Raw genomic sequence first — 20,704 nt, forward strand, 5'->3', positions numbered from 1 at the left:
ACCCCACCCACCCCAAGATTGGCATCTCTAATTCCTCACACCCTCGAATTGCCTCTTTTGGTTCCCCTATATTACCCCCTAGCATAATATTCCCATTCCCCCAGGGGGGTGCGTTCCCCCCCCACAGGGTCGCCAATTATCCTTACACTGCCTCAATAGCGCTCCCAAACCTTTTCATACAATTCCCAGACATCTTTTCAAAAATTTAGCAACCCTTAGTATCATATAATCAAATCCCTCTCCTTTCAATTTCCCAACGCCCTTTTCGGTCATAATTAACCCTTTTCGCCTTTCAAATTAACCACGACCTCTCCTCATACAATTCCAACCAACCCCTTTGTTTCATGCTCCACCTCTCAACGCATCTCCCCCAATACATTCTCTAAGCTCGGACTCCCAACCTATAGAAAACAGGCCTCCAGGGGAGGCATTCTCTCCTTTCATTTTGCAGTCTTCAATCTCCTGAAATCTTCCTTTGCTTACTGGATTGAGGATTTTCACAGCTTTTGAGTTTTGTCGAGGCTTCTTTCCTCGGACAAACGTCGTTATTGGCTTGGCTCAAGGCAAATCAACATCTCTCCAACTAAGCTAAAAAAATCCATCATCTTCTTCAGTAGATGGTTGAAACTTGACTTTATTGAGTATGAAAGTTAGAGCTGGAGATTGAAATTAAATCGTTAATTCAATTGTCATGATCCCCTTCCAACTTCATACCTATCTTCTGCCAATAGAAATTTGATTTAGGCTTCCAATAGAGAAATCCAACGAGAACATGAATTTTGCCTCCAATCAACATAAAAACAACACAATCGATAAAGAAACTGCCAGCAAAAATTCAGAAGCGATGATAAAGCTTCTATTTTCAGCCTATAAGAAATTGCATCTGATACAATTTGTTAAGGAAACACTTGAAGAATTTAAGTAATCTATCATTTAAAAACAACAAAAAATCTTTCAACAATGAAATACTAAAAAACAATAATTTTATTGTAAAATACTAGATGCGGAGGAATACCGGAATTAAAACAGATGATACCAAATTGAGAGGTTAGGATTATATATCTCCCAATTCTAGACACGTAATAAAAAGAAAAAAATAGAAAGGTTCAATTCAGCAAAATTCAAGAATCCTACTACTTAGGAAAACGAGAACTATTTAAAATGCATACAATAACCACAGAATCTTAAATAACTACATTCAATTTCCTCCTTACTCCTTTCAAAAAACCTATCCTAACTGTGAAGGCTCTGCGTTTTGATGGACATACAAAAGGAAGAGGGGAACTGGGAAGAGCGCTCTGAAGAAGTCACGGGTCCCAACTATGCTGACGGTCCCTAAAAGTAACATCCATCAATTCATTACTAAAAAACATCATTGATCATGATTATGACTTTAATAAATAATACTTCATAAGACTCTCCTATTATGCAAAACACTCAAGGCACTACCTACATTTTTCACTATTTTAGCTTTAATGTGAAGTATATATCATCATGTATATCACCATTATTCTACAAATGTATCAATACTACCCTGCCCATAAAACTAAATTACTCTTTTCCCCACCAAAGTTTTTTCCCCTTAACGTGACCAAAGGCAAGAATATAGAAATAATCTTGCCTTTAAAATATATTTAAATTAATTTTTTATGACCCTTCAAGGATAGATTGGTCATTCTTGGTTCACGCATAACTACATATTAGATAAATAGAAAAATCAAAAATTAGAGACAAAATTGGAAATTACAAGAAGACAATTGAAGTAGCGAATAAAACTGGCATAAAGCAAGTACTCAAGTTTAAAGCAATTAAAAATTCATTTTTTCAACGTTAAACAATCGGCTCATCAACAGTGAACATATTCATACTATAATATTGTTGGCGATAATGAAAGATATATGTAATTCTCTCTAAAATTTAGTCAGGGATTAAGGGATTTTGTTTTGTTTTTTTTTTTTATTTGTTTTGAATTACTGTGATTTTTTTTACTTTTAAAATCAAAAATTACTGAATAATCACTTGTTTTCTGTTTTGCAGAAGCAAGAAAGAGTCTCTAACAAAAAAAAGTAGGCTTAAAGCCTTGCTTACCTTTTTGACAAACGGAAATTCCAATAATGGGATGCAATCAGTGCTTTAAATGATAAATAGCTGCAAATATCTCTCCAAGAAAAGGCAATTTCCGTTGCAAAAATTAAGATTTCTAAGACCTGCCCACAGGATATTCCATCATAATCAAATAAGAAAATGCTGGATTGCTGACAAACTAATTTATCGGAGCTCCTTCATAGGATGAGGATCATTAAAGCCTAAATATTGGTCATAATAGCCCTGAATGTACACAAAAAGTATTGTAATGAACAGGAAAGGATGACTTGTAAGCAAAACATTACTGGAATAGTAAAGGCTACCGTGCATCCAATACGATATTTGATCCCTTGCATGAGCAGTGCATTACAAGCACATCTATCGTGGTTCCTAACCCTTCTAATACTTGGACTTCAAGACAGTAAGCTATAAAATAAAATGCGATAACAAAAAATAAAGTAATTAGCATTAGGACAATAGCACATAGACAGGTACAAGTAAGTGATTTGCAAAGAATTGAAAATTATAAAAGGCAAAAAACATAAGCCTTTTGATACAGTGTTTTCATTTCAATTAATAATTTGTATCCCATGATTAAGATATAATGTAGGAATACTAGCAAAGTAAGGGTTTGTGCAAACTGAAACTTCATCAATATGTAAGCTTTCTCCATTGTTTTTGATGCCATTGCACCTAGAAGCAAAGCAGATCTGGTATACTTCGCACTAAATAACAAGGCATCATATTAAGCAAATACTGGGTCACAAGGTAGGCGCCTTGAAAATCACAAATTTCAATCAGTTAGAGTACATACATAGATAGTACCCTCATGCACTGGTTGGCAATTATTCAATGTCTCTCCAATCTCTATTTTTTAGTAAAAGCCGTTTCAGCTTGTTCTCTGGTATAATGCTCAGGCTTTTCAAAGCAGCGGTTTTTATCTTCAAGTTTATACTTCAGATAGGACTCAATCAAGAGAGATAAATAACTTCCTCCACAGACCTAACCCTGCCGTAAGTCTCATGTTTGAATTCATATCTTTACATATTAGACCGTTGTTCATTAGCTTCCTTATGGTGCAATAGGACTTTCTTCACATATAATCGATCACTTAGGAGGAGGGAAAACTAGTCAGAACAAATTATTATCTCATGAACTGAAGGAGAATTTTCCAAGCAATTAACCATTACTTGTTCATGCAAACAATGAACTTCTGTATTCCGACTTTGGGTAGGTTACGATGATTCAATGGTTATTGTGGCTCAAGTCCATGCTAATGTCCAACAATAGAATAAAGCAAATGCAAACACTGACCTCTAGAACGAATTGAAATGACTCGTGTCCCAGCGAGTATCCTGATACAAGCAATCTGGAACTCTCAATGTTGAACTCAGCTTTTCAGCTCCTTGGTTCTCTCCTCTATATTTTCAGTAAGGCAAATAGCTTGCTCCACTCCTGTTGAGTAATACACTCCACTTCTCCTGCACATTTGTCGACCGCGGATGCATCAAGCACTAGTAAGGTCTTCACAGTATCCCACTGACACAAATACACATGGGCGAGAGACAGTTCACCGGCTTTTATGGTCGTAAATGCATGTTAAATGGTTTGATTCTGCTTACTTTAAACTTATTTCATAAGTACCTTTGCACACAATGAGTCGGTTTTCACGAGCATTCCTTCACCTACCTTTTTATGAAGATGCTTGAGGGACAAATATTTTTTAGCTGTTGGCAACAACGGATGCTGCAACATTTCCGGTAGAACAACAGTATTTAGGCATTCAACTCCTTATTTCCTCAGCAAAAGGATTTGTGCCAGGCAATTTTAACATCGACATCATCACCAGCTTTTAGCATCCACTCCTATACTCTTCTCTCCTGCTTCATAATTTCAGATTACTATCAGAGTTGGTCCTGAGTTCACTGTAAATGTTGAGGTATGAGTTCTCGACCATATAATCTCATGAGGTTGACAACATCATCACTCAATAATCACTTTTGGATTTGATAAGCACTTTTCCCGAATCTCCAGCCTTTGCTAAGCACTTTGCTTTCTTTTGGTTATTGGTGCTTTTATTGGTCTTCGAGTATAGTCGCAGATATTTATCATTCTGATTAGAAACGTTCTCTCATGCTTCAATCTTTTGTTCTTCTTTGCTTGGCTGTCAAGAGTTTTCCTCTGTTCTTTTCAGAAGCTTCTCTCTCCCTTTCCTTTTTCCTTCTCTTTGCGCTTCCTCAGCACGTTCTCTGTGCTCTTCCAACCTCTTTCTCTAATCTTTCTCCTTTCGAACAACCTTTCCTCTTCTCTCTCTTTTTTTTCTCTCTTCAGCCTCCTTCCTAGTGCACAATGCTCTGCATTTCTCTAACACTGCTTTGGCATTTTCTTGTACCGCAGCTTTTCCTTTGAATCATCTTCTTCATTTCACTTAGTCTCACTCCTCACAATGACATAGAAGCGAGCTAGCTGGCTGCCTTCTTCTTCTTCTCCTTCTCCTTCTTCTTCTTTTTCTTCTTCAGAGCCCGCGACTCCCCTCCTCTGCCTTTCTTCTTCTATCAAAACACATCGATAGAAGATATTGTAGCTATGGACTCCACATTTGGCATGATTCTTCGACCAAATGTAAGATGGAGCAGAAGAGTTGGAGCAAGGTTGTGTGACAAATTCTCCAGTCTAAGCGAGGATCTTTTTCCAAGTCTCTCCTCCTCTGGAAATTCTCCGCACTTTTTTACTTCCTTCTTTTTCTGTGCTTTTTTTGGATGCATTCTTATCCTTCAAAAGCACCATACCTGTCTGCTGGAATCCACATCAGCATCCTTTAGCTCTACTCTTTACAGCGACATTTCCTCTGAGCAAGGTAGAGAGAACACATGAGCTTTGGAGAGGCTGTTGACACTTTCCAACTCAGCAAGAATTTTATTACCACACGTCGTTCCTCTCAAGGGCAGTCCTGACCGCTCCTATTCTTCTTCTAGTTGTTTTTGCTGCTTTTTTCGTTGAAGAATCATCAGCCCAGCCTGTTCTGTTGATTTCAAGTTCGTCTCTACCCACTCGGAGTTATCAGCCTCATTTTAATTGAAGTGCTGTCACGGGAATACCATTCTCTTCTTCCTCATACCAAAAAAGGCATCATGGGCTAAGAAGAACCTAATTTTGGTATTTATTGGTTTTAGAAAGCTCTCTATCTCATGAAATCCAGGAAGCTGCTAAGCTCTTCTTGATCATCTGAATTATCTTCCTCTCACCACAGAGCGCTGAAAAGGCACTGAAGCCGCGAATTTTTTCTGTTTTGGAATTTAAAGACTTCTTTCTCCTGAGAGAATGAATACATTAGGCGTCTCCTCATACTCAATTACCTGATTGTCTTTCCTCACTAAGGCATAACGAACTGGAAAGCTTGAGAAATTTTTCCTCTTTTTTTGGATTTAGAAGGCTCTTCTTCCCGAAAAGCACGAGCATCTGGCTCAATTTCCTCAACTCAGAGGAATTTTATCCACAGTCTTCCTCCTCAGGGCGGTCCTCCTCCTTTTCTTATTTTCTTTTTTGCTGCTTTTTCGTAGAGAATCATCAAGCCCAGCCTGTCTACTTGGAAGCGTGGTTATCTCTTTTCGGAAAACGCCTGCAATTGCTGTTCGTCTCCCGGCAAAGAGTATGGATAGATAGATCGTACACCGTTTTTAACCGCACCATCGCGTCTTTCAGATCCGCGCGCGAAGCCTGAGTCTCCTCTAGGGGCTGTTTAAGCGACAGGATTTATGCAGATTTGACCAGGATTTATGTAAATCAGCAAACGGTATTTGAGCGCCCCGTAAATCTGACGGCGGAATAAAATCTACAATCTCCCGTTTCTCCTCTCGCATCAAACTGTTCCGTCAATGTAACTTCCGATCGACACGAAGGGAAATCGTCGAGCAGCGAAATCGAACAGCAAACGAAGAGAGACGAAGCGACTTCGTGCATCTTCTACACTCCTGCAAAGCACGAAAGATGGAAGTCCAAACCTACAGCCTCTAAGTTATTATATGATTACTTACATATAATTTAATATTTAATTAATATAGTGCATAAAATAAGTTTCTAGTTCCAACTTAATTAAATAATTAGTAATTAAAATATTAATTAAATTGGCAGGTTTTAGAAAATATTGACCGAAATGACTAGAGAGAAGGATGTTTACAATTCGATCGAGCAGAAGGCGTGACATATAAATAATTTTTAATTAAAATTCATAAAATACAAATTAGAAATTTCTTCTAATATATTTATTTTATATCCATTTTATATCAACTAATATCAAAGAACATAAATAATGACCATCAATTAAGTTTATAAACATAAATAAATAACACATAACACTAAAGAAAAACGTGTACTTTCGACAAAAATCCTCCAAAAATGCCCAAAATTTGATTTAATAAGATGGTAAAACAATGCGTCGGAATATTACGTCGTAAAAATAACTCGCTAAAGACAGAATTTCCCGAAGGAAAAATCCGCCAATCACATTTTCCCCACGCAAATTTCTGCCGCAAAATCATAAAAATCATTAAACTTGTACCAAGCCCAACGAATCGACTACCTGCTACACCAGCCAGATATACCCACTCGCAAGTCCACCTTACTAGCCAACCCGTGACACTCGAACTGAAAGCCCAGCTCCGCAAAGCCAATCCCGGCCTGTTCGCCTAGCCCTGCCCTTTATGACCCTTATTTTTCTTGAGGTCACTGTTCAACTTCTTGAGCTTTGGACCTTAAGGTTCTTTGGACATTTAAATCTTAAGGATATCCTAGTTCCACTTAGGCCCAATTCACACGCAAATATAACTCATTCAACCATAATCACGGTTACAGACTCCGGCGTCCTAAATCCTTTCTAAGGTGTTTATTTCACATACACCCCTCTGAAACCCAAATCAATTGGCATCTGATCAAGTCTTATCAAATTCCCAATAATTTAATGCACTGACATGCTCATCTAAGTGCAACCCTCACCAAATTTGAAATTTAGTTAGAGGACTATTTACACCATAAACCTAGGCTCCGTTTGGGGACGGCTTTTTTATTGCTTTTTTATAAACAGGACAGTTTCAGTACAATTCTTTTTATTCTTTTGAACTAAAACTCCGTCTTATAGAAAGCATAAAGCCGTCTCAAACGAAGCCTTAATCCAGTTTCAAGATTGCAAATTCTTCAAAATATTTACAATCAATAGCCAGTGGACCTTTCACCTAGTGAAATTTGATTGAGCCCCCTACAAACCCATTGCATCACTCCCAAGACCTAATATTGAAGGACTTGTTAAGCATAATCCAAACATCTATTTTTAAGAATCAATTTGCACCCAGAATTGAATTGAGCCCAAAATTATCCAAAAATGCCTAAAGGGGGATTTATTGAACTTTTGGCCTAAACTCAACTCGATTTGACTTATCACAACCTTTGAAATCTTACTCTAAATAATTTTCAATGAATTTTTATACTTTTAAACTCAATCTCAACTTTGGGTCACTTGGTCTGTCAAGTCAACCCTTTTCTGGCCTAAAAGCCTTAAGAGGTCAAAATGGTCAATTTGACCCCAAATGACCCTAACATACCTTTGATACCAACCATCCATTAGGTTCATATGACACAATTGCATTTCAATGGACCTAACTTCTAGTCCCTCATGATCAACTTGGGTTGAATCAAGTTCAACCACAGTTCTTGACCAACAATGACCCATATCCTCCTTTCATCTAAACTTTAACCAAACCAATTCAGACCATTTGAACCCATGGGGTGAACTCCTAGAGCCCTATATCAGAGACCTCTTGGAGACCAAGGCTTGGGCCACTTGGTTAGCTTTTGCGCTGACCCAAGTAACCCAAAAAGAGAGGACCCCTTTGAACCATATCTCTCATCCTAATCAAATTGAAACAAACCAGGTGTCCATTGGGTCCATCCCTGACCCATACACCTCCTTAACCACGTCCAGTCCCCATTGAGCTCACTTGGGTCAAGCAGTTAGGCTAATCCCTGTAGCCAAAACAACTTGGGATTAGAAGCCAACTCCTATCCTCGAGCTCAATTGAACCTGACCAAACCTCCATTAGGTGGCAAACTAAGGTCAACACCCTCCCCAGCTGGCACACAGCTACTGGGCTTTGACTTGGGTCAATTTTGGGCTAACTCAAAGAATGGCCCAAAAACAGATGGAAGCCAGAGCCACTTTGAACTCAAAGCCAAATTGAAAAATCCAATACCAACTTGCATTGGTGGCCAGAACGCAGACCCTCTCCCACAATCAAAGCATCAGGGTCTGGCCTAACCTGGGTTGAAGACCAAATTCGAAACGACCCAACCAAGCAGGTTTGGTTCAAACCACCAAAGCCACTGAATCCGAAATTGGACCTACACCTACGCCAATTAGGAGCTCACCTTGAGTACCTACGCGTGTCCAACTACAATCTTTCCAAGTCACCGACAACCCTGGCGCGGCGGCCAGCAACTAATGGAGCAACAACGCTTTGAGTCGGCCCCCACCCCCCCCCACTTCGATCTCCACCACCCCAACAGACCTTCCAAAAAAGCGCTGGCGCTCCGCCAGGCTTCAACGCTCAACGAGCCACCAATCTAGGGAATCGATCGCCCCCTCTACCTGGGGACCAACATCCGAGAGCCCAAGACCCAGTCAATACCCAGTTCATCCATAGCTTGTAAGCCGCAGGTGGCTGAATAAGGCAGAATGTCACATTCCCAGCAAGCTGCCATTACGATCACAGGCTTATTCCAAAATCACTCCATAAAGCTCCTATCATTCCTAGCTCCCATCACTTTCAGCCTCGCCAGACCAATACTCGCTAGATAACTGTTCAAGAGAACTCCGGCAAAAGTTCGAACCCAACACTCCGAAGTAATTATATCCTTCGGCATCCTCGGTCACCCAGACGTCATGAAGGTGGAACTGTTCTCCTCTCATCCCCTGAAGCTAGCCTGATAGAGAAGCTCCATTCGTTAAGGCCATCTCTACGATAAATTTCTCTCCATAAAAAAGAGCTCCCTATAACTAAGATAACTAAACGGTCAAGTGTTGAAGGAAAACCTTAACCCAACACAGGATTTTCCACTGATTGGATTGAAGGTCTTAATAAGCCCCTAGATCCTCACATGTGAAATTCGTCCACAAAGTTCGTGCCGGCGGGATGCTATGGATCAATGCCATTCGGGTTCGCCCCGGGAGGCTTGAAGACATAATCATAGGCTGTATAGATATTCAATCACGCTTCAGATTAAAATCCCCAGCGGTTTCCGAAGGGATCGTTTGAATCCTGACATGGCCGTCGCAATCAACCGACGGACTGTGGTTAATACCCGACAAAGTTATCCAGTAACCAGCATGATTGCCTGTCATCCGGCCGCGCCGGCTGACTGGTTACTTAAAGATTTAATTTCCCAGAAATCAATGGGAATTCAAAAATTGATATCTACATCCCATCAGCGCACATTGAACCAATATAGGTAGTTCTTACGGACCTCACTGGAAAACTATCATCATGGAGATCTCAAAAGCCTTATGATTCATGCTCTATTGCATCTGTATATAAGTTTAAAACTTTTGTATTATGTTATTAATTATTATTCGCATTAATATTGCTTAAAATATGAAATTCAACACATAGCTTAAAATTTTGGGAGAATGAATTTGGAAACATGTCTCATGAACAATGTCCCACAATTTATTGTCTCCCTCACTTTGAAGTGGATCCAAGGGCATTAATAAAGCCAAAATTTGGTTTAAGGGTCTATAGAGTTTGCGCCTCAAAATACCAAATTGATAACCATAGATCATATCCAATGACAGTTTAGGATTGAATTTTGAAACTGGTGGTGGCTGATGTAGCAAAGCATAAGGAAACTAGGGCAATGATATTTACAATCAATCAAACCTAGGCATAAGCCCTAGGATTATTCTAAAGTGAACTTAAGGGATCACCTTAAGGATGAGTTGTTAGCCACCTTTAGAATAAATTCATTATCAGGCTCAAATTATTGGTGTGTTAGAGCCTGAATCAGGTGATCATCATAGGTCCAATATCATTGGATTTGGTGTACCATAGTGGTCCACTATTAGGAAGCCAAAAAAGAATTTCTACCTTTAGAATGACCCTAAAGTTAATTAATCAAATAAAAATTCTGTTTAATTATTAAAAATTATAATAACAACATCTAATCACCCTAATTCAACCCTATCAGTGAAAATTTAAATCCCCACAAACAACTCCTATTTATAGGCACAAAAGAAGGAATACAAACAGCCACCTAAAAGCAATATTTAAAGCCATTAAAATAGGGAAATAGAAGGCCATAAGTCACTAAGAAGAAGACCAAAAGACTACAGGAATTATGTAGGAAGATTGCATAGAAAACAGTGGAAAGGCTCATGGAAATCCTCCCAAACAGCCACCAAACCAGTCCCCAAAAAACTGTCCAAAAATAGTCCCCAAATACTTCATTAAATGAGGGAAATGAAAGGTCAACATCCACCATACAACAGTCCTTAATTTGCATAGGAAATAGAGCACCAAAAGCCACAGGAAAGCCCCCCATTAGTCACGGAAAACAGCCCAGCCTGGGAACCGAAGAGCCCCCCGCAGATGCCAAGGAGCCAGCCGTGGAAACCAAGGAGTCAAGGCACGAAAATCCAAGAGCCAACCACGGGAAATGAATAGACAAAAAGGTGGGAAGGAGAATAGACAAGATCAAAGAAATAATGAGCTAATTTTTAGCTCCATAAATGAACTAAAAACCAGCTCATAATGAGCTAACCTTTCACTTGACATTAATGAGCTGGAGAAGTCAAAAATCAATTTTTTTGGGTTTGATTTGACCCCCGCTGTCTACATCAGACTCCCCTTCTTGAGAACTCATCTCCCGGTGAGTTAGCTTTGTTTTTTGAAGGCGTTGCATCAAGAGACACCAAGACTCATACAACAACTACTATGACTCACCAAAACACAAAACTTACTAAACGGACTCATAAGACTCTCAAGACTCACAAGACTCACAAGACTTACAAGACTCACAAGACTCTCAAGACTCACAAGACTTATAAGACTCACACAATAAGACTTGACTTGACAGACTGACTCACAAAACAAAACTCACAAGAATCACAACTGTTATGATTCACTAAGATTTTTCTTGACAAACAAAACTTGACAAACTCACAAACCTAGGATTTTCTAACTTGCTCTGATACCAAATGATGCAATCAAAAATTTGGGAAGAGGCCCAAATTTTTTATCACAAAAAGTAAATACTTCCTAACTAAAAGAAAGACACAAGAACACCCAAAATGAACTAAAAGAAGACAACTTAAACAAAACACAATTTTAATATTATAAAATGAAAGACTTACAAACTTGACTCAACCAAGACACTATAAACTTGCTTACTTTGAGAAGAAGGATACAGGTGGGGTGTAAACTTGCAGAGAGACGAAAGAGGTTAGAAGCCAAGACGAAGGGCGGAAAGAGCTTGCAAGATTTCCTGGGGAGATGAGAAGGAGAATGGAATAAACTCGCAAGCTTTTCCAATAAAACCCGCAGGTTTACATTTCCAAAAATCAATCACATAACATATCTAAAACAACCACAAACAACTCCTATTTATAGGCACAAAAGAAGGAATACAAACAGCCACCTAAAAGCAATATTTAAAGCCATTAAAATAGGGAAATAGAAGGTCATAAGTCACTAAGAAGAAGACCAAAAGACTACAGGAATTCTGTAGGAAGATTGCATAGAAAACAGTGGAAAGGCTCATGAAAATCCTCCCAAACAGCCACCAAACCAGTCCCCAAAAAGCTGTCCAAATTCTGTCAAAAAACAGCCCCAAAAACTCTTCAAATACTTCATTAAATGAGGGAAATGAAAGGCCAACAGCCACCATACAACAGTACTTAATTTGCACAATAAATAGAGCACCAAAAGCCACAAGAAAGCCCCCCATTAGTCACGGAAAACAGCCCAGCCTGGGAACCGAAGAGCCACCCGCAGATAACAAGGAGCCAGCCGTGGAAACCAAGGAGTCGAGGCACGAAAATCCAAGAGCCAACCATGGGAAACGAATGGTCAAAAAGGGGGGAAGGAGAATAGACAAGATCAAAGAAATAATGAGTTAATTTTTAGCTCCATAAATGAACTAAAAACCAGCTCATAATGAGCTAACCTTCCACTTGACATTAATGAGCTGGAGAAGTCAAAAATCAAAATTTTTTGGGTTTGATTTGACCCCCCCCCCATTGTCTACATCACCTTCCCTTCCAAACATAGGCCCGCTACTGTCAGTTTCTCCTCCTCCGTCAACCCATTGACGGCGAAATATCTTAATACCTTGTAGATCCACCCGTTCGCATCATCCTCCCCCTCAAAGATTGGCATCTTCAGTTTCCTCACCCTCGAATTGCCTTTGTTCCCTATATTCCCTCCATAATTTCCCATTCCCCAAGGGGGTGGTTCCCCCCCCAAGTGTCCCAATTATCCCTTCTACGCTCATACCCAAACCTTTCATCAAATTCCCACAATCTCCTTTCAAATTAAGCACCCCTTAGATCATAATAAATCCCTCTCCTTTCAATTCCAACCCCTTTTCGGTCATAATTACCTCTTTCCCTTTCAAATTCCACCCCTCTCCTCTACAATTCAACACCCCTTTGTTCATGCTCCACCTCCTCACGCTTCTCCCCATACTCCTTACCCGACTCACCTATAGGAACAGGCTCCAGGGATGGCATTCTCTCTTTTCCCTTTTGAGTCTCCATCTCCTAATCTTCCCTTTGCCTTACTGGATTTGAGTTTTCCCCGCTTCCTGAGTTTTCGGAGGCTTCCCTCGTCTCGGACGAAGCCGTTTTGGATTGGCCCTCGAGCAAATCAACATCTCTCCCTCATGCTAAAAAAATTCCCATCCATCTTCTCGTAGATGGTTGAAACTTGACTTTTGACATAAGAAAGTTGAGAGTGGAGATATGAAATTTCAATTTTCAATTGTCTGATCTCCCCTTCCAATACTTATACCTTTCTTCCTGCCCTAGAAACTTTGATTTAGGCTCCAATAGCAAGATCCACAAGTTTGACATGAATTTTGGCCTCCAATCAACATAAAAACAACACGATCGAATACAGAACACAGCAAAATTCAGCGATGATGACTTCTATTTCAGCCTAAGAAATTGCTCTGATACCAATTTGTTAGGAAACACTTGAAGATTTCAAGTAAATCCTATCAATTTCAGACAAAACAACAAAAAAACTCTTTCAAACACCAATGAAATCCTGAAAAACAATAATTTTTATTGTAATAATCATAGATGCGGAAGGAAAATACCGAGATACAGTCGATCCACAAATTGAGAGGAGGATTTATCTCTCCCAAATCTCTAGACACCGCTATAGAAAAAAGAAAACTAAGAGGTCTCAAATTCAGCCAAATTCAAGATGCCCTAACCTTAGGAAAACAAACTATTTAATGCATACAATCCAAAACGAAATCTCTAAAGAATCCCTACATTCAAATTTCCCTCCTTACTCCTTCAAAAAACCTTCCTAAACTGCTCGGTGGCTCATGCGGTTTGATCGGCATACAGGAGAGGCGGAACTGCGGAAGAGTCCGCCTCTGTTATGCTTGAGCCGGTCCCAACAGGACCGGCCTAACATAAGCATTCAAATTCTTACAACATCATTGATATGATTATGACTTTATAAATAATACTTCATAAGACTCTCCTATCATGCAAAACACTCAAGGCACTCCATTTTTCACTATTTAGCTTTAAATGTAGAAGTTATATCATCATGTATATCACCATTATTCTACAAAATGTATCAAATACACTAAACCCTGCACATAAATATCTTCCACAAGTTTCTAAGGTGACCAAAGGCAAGAAAATATAGTATTAATTGCCATTTTAAAAATATATTTACAATTAATTTTTTATGCCCTTCAAGGCATAAGATTGGTCATCTTAGGTTCACCATCAAATTACATCAATTAGATAGAATAGAAAAAATCAAAATTAGAGAAAAATTGAAATTACAAGAAGACCAATTGAAGTAGCGAATAAAACCTGACCATAAAGCAAGTACTAGTTTAAAAGCAAATAAAAATTCATTTTCCAACGTTAAACAAGCATGGCATTCATCAAAGTGAAGCATATTCATACTATAAATTATTGTTGGCAGATGAATGAAAGATTATATGTAATTCTCCTCTAAAATTTAGTCCAGGGATTAAGGGCATGTTTGTTTTGTCTTTTTTTTTATTTGTTTTGAATTTACTTTGATTTTTTTTATTTAAAATAAAAATGTATCCTGATATCAACTTGTTTTCTGTTTGCAGAAGCAAGAAAGAGTCCTACAAAAAAAAAGTAGGCTTAAAGCACTTAGCTTACCTTTTTTGACAAAAACGGAAATCCAATAATGGGATGCAATCAGTGCTTTAAATGACATAAATCAGGCAAAATATCCTCTCCCAAGAAAAGGCAATTTCCGTTGCAAAAATTCAAGAATTTCTAAGACATGCCCACCAGGATATCACATCATAATCAAATAAGAAAACATGCTGGATTGCTGACAAACTACATACCTTAACTCGGAGCTCCTTCATAGGATGAGGAGTCATTAAAGCTCTAATATTGGTCATAATAGGCCCCTGAATGTACACAAAAAGTATATGTAAATGAACAGGAAAGGATGACTTTGTAAGCACAAACATTACATGGAATAGTAAGCTACCTGCATACCACAAACGATTATTTGATCCCCTTCATGAAGAGTGCCATTAACAAGCACCACATCTATCGTGGTTCCTAACCCTTCAATCACTTTGACTTCCAAGACAGTACACTATAAAAATAAAATGCATAACCAAAAAAAAAGTATATTAGCAATATAGGACAATAGCACATAACAGGTACAAAAGTAAGTGAATTTGCAAAGAATTGAAAATTAATAAAAAGGCACAAAAACAATAAAGCCTTTGATACAGTGTCTTTCATTTCAATTATAATATTGTATCACCCAGATATACAAGATATAATTGTAGGAATACTAGAAAGTAAGGGTTTGTGCAAACCTGAACTTCATCAACATAAGTAAGCTTATCTTCCATTGTTTTCTGTGCCCATTGCACCAAGAGCAAAAGCAGATCTGGTATACCTTCGCCACTAATAAAACAAGGCATCATATTAGCAAATATGGGTCCACAGGTATGGCAGCCTTGAAATTCACAAATTTCATCAGTTAAGAGTACATAGCATAGCATATACCTCACTGCACTGGTTGGCACAATATTAAATGTCTCTCCCAAATCTCTATTTTTATAGTACAAAGCCGTATTCAGACCTTGTTCCTTAAGCTGGGTTATAATCTACCAGAAAGCAGCGGTTAATTTTTAATCTTCAAGTTATAACTTCAGATAGGAACTCAAATCAGAGCAAGAAACAAATAACTTCTCCACAGACTAACCTGCGTAAGTCTCATGTTGAATTCATTCTTTACATCATTAGACTGTTGGTTCATAGCCTTCCTTATGGGTGCATCAGGACATTTCTTCCAACCATATAATCGATCAACCTTAAGGAGGAGGAAAAACTTAGCTCACCAAAAAAATTATTATCTCCATGAACTGAAGGAGAAATTTTCCAAGCAATTAAACACAACTTACCTTGTTCAATGCAACAATGAACTCTGTATTCCGACTTTTGAGTAGGTTAAGAGATTCAATGGTTTGTGGCTCAAGTCCATGCATAATGTCCACAACAAGAATAGCAATGTCACACAAACTTGAACCTCTAGAACGCAAATTAGAAAATGACTCGTGTCCAGGAGTATCTATAACAAGCAATCCTGGAACTCTCAATGTTGAATCAGCTTTAAGCTCCTTGGTTCTCTCCCTTATATTTTCAGTAGGAAAATAAGTTGCTCCAATCTGTTGGGTAATACCTCCAGCTTCTCCCTCCTGCACATTTGTCCGACGGATGCAATCAAGCAACTTGGTCTTACCAGTATCCACATGACCAAGAATACAACAAATGGGCGAGCGAAGTTCACCGGCCTTTTTGGTCGTATCATGTAAATGGTTTGATTCCTGCTTAACTTCAACATTATTTCTAGTCTTTGCAACACTGTCGGATATTTCACGACCATTCACTTCACCTACCTTCTTTGAAGATGCTTGAGGGACAACTATTTTTTTAGCTGTTGCACCGGATGCTGCACTTTCCGGTGCAACAACAGTATCGGCATTCAACTCTTCCTTATCTTCCTCAGCAAAAGGATTTGTGCCAGGCAATTTGACATCGACATCATCCCAGCTTTTAGCATCCCACTCCTCATCTTCTACATCCTCTTCCATAATTTCAGATTCTTCAGGTTGGTCCTGAACTTCTGTATGTTGAGGTATGGTCTCCTCGACCATATCATCTTCATCAGGTTGAACAGCATCAACTTCAACTACCTCATTTTGAGATTCTGATGCCTTTTCCGAATCTCCAGCCTTTGCCTGAGCAGCCTTTGCTTTCTTTTGGTATATTGGTCTTTTTTTGGTCTCTCGAGTTACGTCAGCAGATATATTATCATTCTGACTTAGAAACTGTCTCCTCATTGCTTCTAACCTCTTTTGTTCTTCCTTTTGCTTGGCTGTCAAGAGTTTTCCCTCCTGTTTCTTCTTCAGAAGCTTCTCCTTCTCCCTTTCCTTTTTCCTTCTCTTTGCCTCCTCAGCAAGCCTCTCTTGCTCTTCCAACCTCTTTCTCTCTTCTTCCTCCTTTCGCAACCTTTCCTCTTCCTCTCTTTTTTTTCTCTCTTCAGCCTCCTTCCTCCGTGCCAATGCCTCCTGCATCTCTCTAACATGCTTTGGCATTTTCTTGTCCGCAGCTTTTCCCTTTGACATATCCTTCTTCTCTTCCTTAGTCTCCTCCTCAACAATGACAGTAGAAGCTGCAGCAGCTGCTGCCTTCTTTTCCTTCTCCTTCTCCTTCTTCTTCTTTTTCTTCTTAGCAGCCGCTGACTCCACCTCCTCTGCTTCTTCCTTCTCATCAACAACAACATCGGTAGAAGTATTAGCTAGTATGGACTCAAGTTTTGCTGATTCTTCGACCAAATGTAAAGATGGAGCAGAAGAAGTTGGAGCAGGTTGTGGACCATCTCCAAGTTCAGCGAGGATCTTTTCCAAGTCCTCCTCCTCCTGGAAAGTTCTCCCACTTTTCTTCTTCTTCTTTTTCTGCTGCTTATTTTTGGATGCATTATCTTCAAAAGCACCATCCTGTCTGCTGGAATCCACATCAGCATCCTTTAGCTCACTCTCTTCAGGATTTACCTCTGGAGCTGTAGGAGGAACAACTGAGCTTGGAGGCTGTGACACTTTCCCAAGCTCAGCAAGAATTTTATCCAAGTCTTCCTCCTCAAGGGCAGTCCTGCCTCCTTTCTTCTTCTTGTTTGTTTGCTGCTTTTTCGTTGAAGAATCATCAAGCCCAGCCTGTCTGCTTGATTTCAGTTCGTCCTCCCCATGGTTATCAGCCTCATTTAATAATTGAAGCTGCTGCTCGGACCTACCTTCTCTTTCTTCCTCTCCAAAAAAGGCATCAATGGCAGTAGAAGAACCATAAATTTTGTTTTTATTGGTTTTAGAAGGCTTCTTCTTACCAGTGAACGTCACAGGAAGCTGCTCAGCTTCTTCTTGATCAATCTGATTATCTTCCTCTTCACCAAGAGCGCTGAAGGCACTGGAAGCCGCAGAAATTTTTTCTGTTTTGGATTTAGAAGGCTTCTTCTTACCTGAGAATGCAATAACAATTGGCGTCTCCTCATACTCATCTACCTGATTGTCTTTCACATCACTAAGGGCATCAAACGAACTGGAAGCTTGAGAAATTTTCTCTTTTTTGGATTTAGAAGGCTTCTTCTTCCCCGAAAAAGCCACGAGCACTGGCTCATCTTCCTCAAGCTCAGCAGGAATTTTATCCAAGTCTTCCTCCTCAAGGGCGGTCCTCCCTCCTTTCTTATTCTTCTTTGTTTGCTGCTTTTTCGTAGAAGAATCATCAAGCCCAGCCTGTCTACTTGAAGCGTGGTTCTCTTTCTCGGACGCCTGCAATTGCTGTTCGTCTCCCGGCAAAGAGTACTCGTCGTCGTCGATCGTCACCGTCTTCTTCCGACCCATCGGTCCTTCAGTCCGCGCGCGAAGCCTGAGTCGCCTCTAGGGGCTGTTTAGCGACAGGATTTATGCAGGATTTGACCAGGATTTATGTTAAATCCTGCCAAACGGTATTTGAGCGCCCCGTAAATCTGACGGCGGAATAAATCCTCCGTTTCCCTCCTCCCGTCGTTGCTTCCGATCAAAATGTCGTAACTTCCGATCCGACACGAAGGGAAAATCGTCGAAGCAGCGAAATCGAACAGCAACGAAGGAGACGAAGCGACTCGTGCAATCTCTACACCTCCTGCAAAGCAACGAACAGATGGAAGCCAAACCCTAGACGCCTCTAAGTTATTATTGATTAACTTAATCAATATAATTTAAAATATTAATAATTAATAGTATAATTAGTGCATAAATAAGTTATCTAGTTTAACTTAATTAAATAATTAGTAATTAAATATTAATATAATTGGCAAGGTTTTTGAAAATTTGACCGAACATGAACTAGAAGAAAGAGATGTTTACAATTCGACGAGCAGAACGGGATGACATAATAAATAATAATATTATTAAAATTCATAAAATAAATTAGAAATTTTCTTCTAATATATTTATTTTATATTCCATTTTAATATCAAACTAATCAAAGAACATAAATATGACATCAATTAAGTTTATAAAACATAAATAAATAACACATAACACTACAAGAAAAACGTGTTACTTTCGACAAAAATCCTCCAAAAAATGCCCAAAATTTGTTTAATAGATGGTAAAACATGCGTCGGAAAATATTACCGTCGTAAAATAATCCGCTAGAAGATTTCCGAAGGAAAAACTCCGCCAATCAATTTTCCAGCAAAATTTCTGCCAGCAAAATCATAAAAAATCATTAAACTTGTACCAAGCCCAACCGAATCGCCTAGCCCTGCTACAAGCCAGATTACCCACTCGCAAGTCCACCCTTACTAGCCAACCCACGCGACCCGACTGCAAGCCCGCTCCGCAACTCAATCCCGGCCTGTTCGCGCTAGCCTGCCCTTTATTGACCTTATTTTTCTATGAGGTCACTTTCAACCCCTTCTTGAGCTTTGGACCTTAGGTTCCTTTGGACTTTAAATCTTAGGATCTTCCTAGTTCCCAGCCCTTAGGCCCAATCCAGATCTTAACTCAATTCAAACCCATAATCCAGGGTTAAAGACTCGGGTCCTAAAATCCTTTCTAGGTGATTTTTCCATCACCTTGAAACCCAATCAATTGGCATCTGATTCAGGGTCTATCAATTCCCTATTTATGTGACATGTCTCTAGTGCCAACCCTCCAAATTTGAATTTAGTTAGAGGACTTTAACACCATAAACTTAGGCTTCGTTTGGGACGGCTTTTTTATTGCTTTTTAAAACGGAGTTTAAGTACAATTTTTTTTTATTTTTGAACTAAAACTCCGTTTTAGAAAGCAATAAAAAGCCGTCCCAAACGAAGCCTTAATCCAGTTTCAAAGATTGCAAAATCTTCAAATATTTACAATCAATGCCAGTGGACCTTTCACCTAGTGGAATTTGATCTTGGAGCCCCCTCCAAACCCATTGATCACTCTCAAGACCTTAATATTGACTTGTTAAGCAATAATCCACATCTTTTTAGAATCAATTTGACCCAGAATTGACTTGAGCCCAAAATTACCAAAATGCCCTTAAAGGGGGATTTTTGAACTTTTGGCCTAAACTCAACTCGATTTGACTTATCAACCTTTGAAATCTTCTCTAAATATTTTCAAATGAATTTTTATACCTTTTAAACTCAATTCCAACTTTGGGTCAACTTGGTTGATCAAGTCAACCCTTTTTGGCCTAAAGGCCCCTTAAGGGTCAAAATGGTCATTTTGACCCAAATGACCCCTCCATACCTTGATACCCCATCCATTAGGTTCATATGACCAAATTGATTTCAATGGACCTAACTTCTAGTCCTATGTCAACTTGGTTGATCAAGTCAACCAAGTTTGACCAAATGACCCATATACCCCTCCTTTCATCTAAATCCTTTAACCAAAACCACTTCAACCCCATTTGAACCCATGGGGTGACTCCTTAGGCTTTCAAGAGATCCCTCTTGGAGACCCAAGGCTTGGGCCCACTTGGGTTAGCCTTTTGGCTTGACCAAAGTGCCCAAAGAGAGGCCCCCTTTGAACCATTTCTCAATCCTAATCAAATTGAACCCAAACCAAGGTGTCATTGGGTCTCCCCTGACCCAATACACCTCCCTTAACCAGTCCAGCCATTGAGTCACCTTGGGTCAAGAGTTAGGCTAATCCAATGTAGCCAAAACCACTTGAGATTGAGCCAACTCCTATCCTGAGCTCAATTGAACCTGACCAACACCTCCATTAGGTGGCCCTAGGTCCAACACACCTCCCCCAGCTGGCCCAAGCCTTGGGTTGACTTGGG

The 20,704-nt window shown here is 39.4% G+C and overlaps 1 protein-coding gene across 1 annotated transcript in view; it reads right to left on the reverse strand.

Annotated features, from left to right (window-relative positions):
* LOC110113137 (eukaryotic translation initiation factor 5B) overlaps positions 1-18,600 on the reverse strand; it is a 27,576-nt gene extending 8,976 nt beyond the window's left edge. The window contains exons 1-6 of the mRNA XM_020845576.2: positions 15,790-18,600; positions 15,591-15,698; positions 15,392-15,492; positions 15,199-15,289; positions 14,859-14,969; positions 14,710-14,775 (exon numbers count right to left, since the gene is read on the reverse strand). Of these exons, the coding sequence (XP_020701235.1) occupies positions 14,710-14,775; positions 14,859-14,969; positions 15,199-15,289; positions 15,392-15,492; positions 15,591-15,698; positions 15,790-18,279 (2,967 nt within the window). The 5' untranslated portion in view covers positions 18,280-18,600. The remainder of the gene's footprint in view (positions 1-14,709; positions 14,776-14,858; positions 14,970-15,198; positions 15,290-15,391; positions 15,493-15,590; positions 15,699-15,789) is intronic.
* Between the last annotated feature and the right edge of the window lie 2,104 nt (positions 18,601-20,704).

The sequence above is a fragment of the Dendrobium catenatum genome, unplaced genomic scaffold, assembly GCF_001605985.2.
Source record: "Dendrobium catenatum unplaced genomic scaffold, ASM160598v2 fragScaff_scaffold_55, whole genome shotgun sequence".
NCBI lineage: Eukaryota > Viridiplantae > Streptophyta > Magnoliopsida > Asparagales > Orchidaceae > Dendrobium > Dendrobium catenatum.